Raw genomic sequence first — 7089 nt, 5'->3', positions numbered from 1 at the left:
CCCGTTGCTTTTTTTTTTTTTTAAGTGTTTTATTAGAAAACAAAATGCAACAGAGCAATAACCGAAACAACACAAGCAGGGCTCAAGTGTGTTTTGTAAAAATTACCCTTTGCGGACCGCATTTGAGAGGATTAAAACGCTCTCAGGACGTCTACACGTGATCACGGACAGAACTGTTCTGCTTTAGCTGAGCCACATGGCCTTCACGTTAAGTGTTGAACTTCAACCATTTGTGTACAGAGGCATATCAGACAAATTTTAAGAGTAACCACATGTGGTCTTTTGCACAGGCTGAAAGTAATTACAGTCATTTTTCATGAATCGTGTAATCTACATGGCGATAGTATAGCACTGAAGGCATCCGGCCCAGCAGGAAGTCCAACTCTGCCCGTGTGCAGCGTGTAGACAGCCTTAGAAATTATGTACAAACCCCCATCTTTCTGGGACAACAAAACAAAAAATAGAAAATTAAAATGCCTTTTTTTTCCACTTTCCAGAATTCAAGTGAAGACTAACGATGGTCTAATGGGGAGTGAAATAGCGGAAAAACATAAAGCAACATCAGCCATAGACAACAAATCCAAATGTCCGATGTGCAACTGTTCCTTCTTTTTAGCACAAGTGACAGAGCAGACAGCCGAATATAGAAAAAGAGGAGGAAAAACACAAGTAATATTGCTGCAAGGCAGCATTTACTCGATGCTCGGACTGCTTCTATGTCTACTATGGTCATTGCTGGACTCTCGCTGATGGTGGCTCCTCTCTTTGCTGCGACTGCGTTTGTGAGAGCGCTGTTCTCCATCTCTCTCCCTGTCCCTCTCCCTGCTGTGGCTGCGCTCCCGTTTCCTGCTCTTCTCCTCTGCCCCACTTTTGTGTCTCCTCTCTCTGCTTCGACTCCGGCTGGACCTTTTGGCCTTCCTCTCGTCCCTGTGCCTTTCCCTATCGTCCTTGTGCCTGCGGTCGTCAGTCTCTCCCCTGCTCTTCTTATCCCTGGACCTCTCCCTCTCAGTGCCTCTGTCTTTATGGTGATCCCTGTCCTTCCTCCTGCTCCTGTCATCCCCGCCGTCCCTTTCCTTCTCCTTGCGCTCGCTCCTACGGTCCCGGCTACCGCTGCGGCTTCTCTTGCGCTCTCTGTTTCTGTCCGCGCTACGGGAGCGTCGCCTTTCCCTGTCCCCTCTGTCCCCCCTCTCCCTGTCTCGGTCCCTGCCTTCCCTCTCCTTCCTCTGCCGGTCACGCTCTCTCTCCAGCTCTCGATCAAAGCTGGGCCCGTGGCGCTCTCTCTCGCGATGGTGGCTCCTGCTCCTGGACCGTTTGGGCGACCTACGGGGGCTCGGTGTCCGCCTGGGTGTCCTGGAAACAGCGACAGAATCATCTTAGAACAATTTACTTCAAAAACAAAACCACACGAGCACAATTCCAAACTCTTACGTTTTAACATTTAACTGACACACAACTTTTTTTTTTAAAAGACTGTGGTATTTTTAGTCATGGCAGAGTTCAGATATTTGAAACTGCGGCACAGATATACAGATGAGGATGTTTTATATGCAGAACATGTAGCCTTATTTATAGTGCAGTGTCTGTTTCCATGGGCATGTCAGTATTAGCAAAGGCTGATGTCACCGACAGTAGTGGTAAACAAAGTTATCTGAGATGGTGAGATCATTATGGGGTGTCAAAGGAGACCTCCCCATTTCCCAGTACACATATTTTGCTTGGACCCCAGCAAAATACCCTCCACATACCGTATACATATTCTTAAGATTTAAATAATATGACCTATTCTAACTTTATTGTGCATATCGGATTTTTTTTTTGGCAACATGGATTCTTTAAAACACACAACACACACTGTTCTGGCAAGTCAGACACACACAAGGAGAGACTAATGAAATCTAAATGCTCCACTAAATATCAAAGGAGCTCCTTCAGTCCTGTGGCAGTTCAGTTATGCAATCCCTCTTTCTTCTAAATCCGCAATTTATTTATATCTGATGTGTCCATTCAGACTACAAATATACCATGAACATCTTTAATACCTATCCCTTGGTTTTTTCATAACCCAATAATGTCCCTTTATTGTTGATTATGCACATTGCATGACTGGTCTATACAAAGTTAAAGGTAAGAGACTGTTCTACCTGTTTAACAGAGGTTTGCACGTTTTCTGTTACTTTTAGCCATTTAATTAACAAACGTGTCTCGTGTATTTTGAGCTTATATAACATTTCATGATCAAAGTCCTTGTGGAAAGCAAAAACCTCCTTTGTGAACATTACAATTTTTATATGTAGTTAATTTTGACAATTTATACTGTTAAAATGCTTTTATTAGTAATTGGCATTAAAGAGAGAAATAATAAGAAAGACCTTTTCTTTTTCTTTAGTTATAAAAAAAAAAAAACAACCTAAGGGGCAGAAAAATAAGTTAACATGAAAACAAGTCAACAGCTCACACACTGCAGGACTCAAATCTGTCCCGTTTATTGCTCCATGAAAGCTATAACCTGTCGAGAAGTCTACAGCTCAGTAGAAACACTCAGTTTGAATCACTGCCGTTACCTGGAGCGCCGGCGTTCTCCTTGCCTTCCCGACTCTGCAAACCCGTCCTCGTCCTCTTGCGTCTCCTTCTGAGGTACCTTCCGTGGCCTTGCCTTTATTTGCTGGTCAATAACTTTTTGCACAGGCACTGGGATACGGGGGAACAGTGTGGAAAACCACTCCAGTTTGGTCAGGAAGGAGCGCAGCATCTCTCCAATGGTCATCACACAACCACCTCCTGCTTTTACGTCGAGCTCCTAAAACCAAATGGTGGGGGGAAATAAAGCAAGAAAAAGAAAAAAAAAAACTCAGTTAGCACACAAATTTAGCACATTGACAAATATATATATTTTTTCCAATCTTGCCTCACATCGAAAAGCAATTTGTGATGACCAAGCACTGAACCTTCACCTCTGTTCATCTAGCTTAATCTCTCATCAAAGACCAAAAACCAATCAAATGTGCCTGGCCTTACTTATTAATAGTGGAAACACAGCTCTGAATATCTTAAAAGTCTGGTCTCACCTAACCTGTCTGTTATTTCCTAGTGTCTGTATTTACAGAGTGAGCTTTAATTATGCAGCAAAAGTCACTACATTTATACGACGCAATGCCCATCCTTCATATCCTTGACAGCATCTTCAAAAAAGTGCTAATGTTTAACTATAAACTATAACTTTAACTTAAATATGAAGGAAAGAAAGAGTGAAACATTGGGGCACACTGTCATTGTGCTAAAGGGAAAAAGAGAAAGAAGCTTTAGCTTCCTTCTTCAATCTCCCAAAAGCATAATGAACGCTCAAAGAGAATAAAAATTGCCCACAGTGTAAGCACAGATTGGAGCAGGTAGGTAAGTGCACACCATTTGAATAGTTATCAATTTTATATGGTAGAGAACAGCCACTTTGCACTCACGCAAACCAACAGTGCTGAGATACAATATCCAATTCACCTGCTGCACAATGGGCATCTAAAGAAAAAAACAGGGGAATTAACCAGTTGGGTAGAATTTCAGAATTATTCAATTCAAATATAATGCAAAAGAACATCAGAGGAGGCCTGGTTGCACAGCCTGGGATAAAATTAGATTTCACCTAAATATGAAAATAATTAACATAAGCAAATATTTTACATGCATTAAATAACACAGTGTTTATTTCTTGCCAGTGTTCCAATTGCGGTTTATCCCAAATGTAGTTTTGTGCAACAAGTCCTTACAAAAGCTTGTCAGAAAACAGAGGGCATGCCTTAAAATTACAGTGACTAAAAGATTTACTCGGCATCACGTGTGGTACTTACCCCGATAAAAATCAGCAGCAGAGCAGTGAGCAAAAGTAACCTAGCTACTCAGGTTTAGAGGACAAAAACTGGGGACAATTAAGCCAAATGAAGGCAAAGGTGAAAAATCAGCTATGAGCATCACAAGGGGGTGGGTGGGGGAGTACAGCTTTTTATGAGTGACGTTCAACTGTGCATTTCAAGGAGAAGGAGAAAGAAACATGAAATTATTACCCGAGGTGACATACCTCCTCATCATCCAGGAAGCCGTCATACCATTCAAACAAATCTGTTGGGGGCTGAGTGTATCTGAGACAGGAAAGGGAGCACAAGCACAGAAGTTTATCGTTTTGAGCTAATCTTTTACAGGAGCAACATGTTTTACACATTTGAGGTAATTATTTAAACAAAACATTGCCTAGTCATATTGCTTCACTAACTTATTTTAAAATTTAATTAAGATTTTAATTACTCATGATGCTCATGATGGTCTAAAACAAAAACAAAACAAAACAAAAACTTTACATCACTCCATCTCAAACCATCACAGCCATTCTGCTCGACCATCTCCGATTTGCATATAAAGTAACCTTTGTTAGCTTTATTCGTGTAAACAAGCACATCTTTATTTTTATTAATAGTCTATAATCCCACTTCCAACATGTTTTGTGTACTTGTGAACATGTAAACCTCAAAAACTGTTACAGTTAAAAGCATTATATTTTTACAAATAAATTGTAACTACATGGAAACATATCTGAATAATGTCCAGTTTACCTATGAGAAAAATTCAAAAAGGATTGTCCATATTTCAGCAAACACTAATAAATAAATTCACACTGCAAAATACAATTTTTGAGTATTATATACACTTGTAGTTCACAATAATGCAAAAGAAACTTGCAGAATACTTTATAACATCAAATTCTTAAAATATACTTTCCTTTTTAGGACTCTTGTTATTACAAGTTGTACCAAAAAATTACTGGAATATTGTTATTCTAATTATAACTTAAATGTGTATAATATAATTTTCATTTAATTATATATTTCCATATTTTGGATTATACTATTTTTAGGCAAACTGGAGATGGTCAAAGAAAACTTTTCTAAACAATATGATGATTTAAATTGCAATGATGTATCTACGGATCATTAGGGCCATGTTAAGGAAAAAAAGTTTTGAGATTAAAGCCGAAATACTATTTTTGAGATTAAAGTCTAATGTTGATGAGTTAGTGAAATGGTTTTAGTTACAAGGAAAAATATTATCTTTTGGCACATAAACAGTGTGTTGATAAGTTTAAGAATGCTGAGGAGAAGGTGCAGGCAACAACACACACAAACTTGGAAAAGTTGGTCAGATTTGTGCAAAGATGCAAGGATATCCATGGTTATGTTATATCACAAGACACAATAAGACAGCTGATCAAGTTGTCTCACTAACTCATCCAAACAAAAGGCATGGGAGCTGGGGCAGTTGTTTGGCTTGAAACCACAACTGTAATGTCTACATTTCGACTTTAATCTCACAATGAGCTCGATTTTTTATGTCGTCCGAAATCTCAGTCATACTCATCTGTCCTCTGAAATAAGAAAAAAAATTGTAGTGAGTTATAACACATACCTTATATACATGAAACCAAGGGCTCGGATGTACGGAGAGTCTGTGTGTGTAATCAGGCCCATGAGCTGTTTGCGAGTCAGCTTGAGAGTAAACAGTTTGTATAGAAGACAGAAAGCAGTAGAAACAATCCCACCCGTGCCTACTCCGCGTACCTAGCGAAAGAAGACAAGTTTAAATGAAAACTTTAATTTGCAACCTTGCCACAAAACTATTAAACTCACCAGTGGAAGTGCAGTGAATTATAGCTTATGTAATGGTGTACAACTGATTTCACCAGTTTACAGATCAGATTAAGTGACTTTATCAAGCTGCCATCCTTCATCCTGGCACAGAAAAAAGGGAAAGGTGGGGAGTACAAAAAGCACGTACTTCTCACTTACCCCTCCGCACATTCCAGTCTGGCCTGCAGTCTTTCTGCTTCCTTTTTCCCAGGGCTCAATGTGAGTCACCTGCAGGTACACAGACAAACACAAACCGCTTGAAAAAAAAAAAACCCCACACACACCAATCAACTCTATGACTTCAAGGGATTATCAAAACAACGACAGAGATTTACTTTCCTAATATTTCTTTAACATATGCCCAATCAACGGGTCTGAAACTCAAGTGGAGTGGTTCTAACGTTAACGACGGAAGGCAATTAAGGTCACTTTAATTGATATAATAATGTTAATAATCTCTTTAACTAACAGTAATTCAAAGTTATACGCATACTGTGCTGTACAACACGACAACACCAGCTTCCCTCGCCTGCATTGGGAATTATTATATAAACCCTGCCCTCCCCGCTGCGCTTATTACTTTACGACAGTTGTACACTGCTACAACCCCGCTAGCTAAACTGGACGTGGTTACCTAACCTAGCATGCGGGTTAGCATCAGCAGATGTTATTGTTATAGTTACCTTGAAATAGATTTCGTCCACAACTTCATGGTAGGTCTTTAGCTCATAAAGCTGTACTTTGAAATACGGCGAAGACAGCACGTTGGTAAGAATCATTGGGTTAAGGTTCATAGTCTTTTCGTTGCCCCACAGGGGCAGTACGTTTCCATGTTTTCCAGATGTAGGCTTGCTAACGGCCTGCGTTGGTAGCTGGTTTCCGACGGTAGCCATGTTAGCTGAATCCACCACCGCTATGCTTTCTTTAATTTTTGCGTATATCCGGCTACAGATCCATCAACATTAGGTAGTGAACTATCGACCGTTAATAAATTTGCCTGTTTAATCCTCGGTGAAATGTAGTTAAATTGATGATAATAACTTCCCGCCGTCGGTGTAGCTAAAGTACTGCGAGGTGGAACCGGAAGTGTGACGTTTGTGGCGCACTGCTGCTGTCCTGCGACGTTGATACGTCAGCGCGTTTAACTTTTAAAATAAAAGCATGCAAGCTCGCAGGAATGGTTTAAGTTATATTTGACAGGTCAAACAAATGCGGTTTTAAAAGATGTGGTTTTACAATTATATCCAGGTATAACTAATTCAAAACACGTAAGCTTTCTGTTGGTATTCGTGTGAATGTCGTTAGCGAATTCTTATTTTGAAAAGGCTTTCCCCAAACCGGAAGTAGCATCGTCAATTTTTTTTTTATATTTTTCTTTTTTAAAACATCTATGGTTTTGGCGTGCACATTTCAAGAATTTAGA

General features: G+C 39.8%; 1 protein-coding gene across 1 annotated transcript; it reads right to left on the bottom strand.

Annotated features, from left to right (window-relative positions):
* Positions 1-8: 8 nt before the first annotated feature.
* On the bottom strand, positions 9-6787 carry prpf38b (pre-mRNA processing factor 38B). The gene is made up of 6 exons (XM_005920465.3): positions 6350-6787; positions 5826-5894; positions 5446-5597; positions 4067-4127; positions 2562-2797; positions 9-1350 (listed from the first exon to the last, which is right to left on the bottom strand). Exons 1-6 carry the CDS (start codon positions 6557-6559, stop codon positions 693-695), a joined length of 1386 nt encoding a protein of 461 aa, XP_005920527.1. The 5' UTR covers positions 6560-6787; the 3' UTR covers positions 9-692.
* Between the last annotated feature and the right edge of the window lie 302 nt (positions 6788-7089).

This window comes from Haplochromis burtoni, unplaced genomic scaffold (genome assembly GCF_018398535.1).
Source record: "Haplochromis burtoni strain Fernald_Lab_line unplaced genomic scaffold, NCSU_Asbu1 Contig_41, whole genome shotgun sequence".
In the NCBI taxonomy this organism is placed as follows: domain Eukaryota; kingdom Metazoa; phylum Chordata; class Actinopteri; order Cichliformes; family Cichlidae; genus Haplochromis; species Haplochromis burtoni.
Note: the sequence above shows the minus strand (reverse complement) of the source record. Positions and strands in the feature narration are given on the sequence as shown.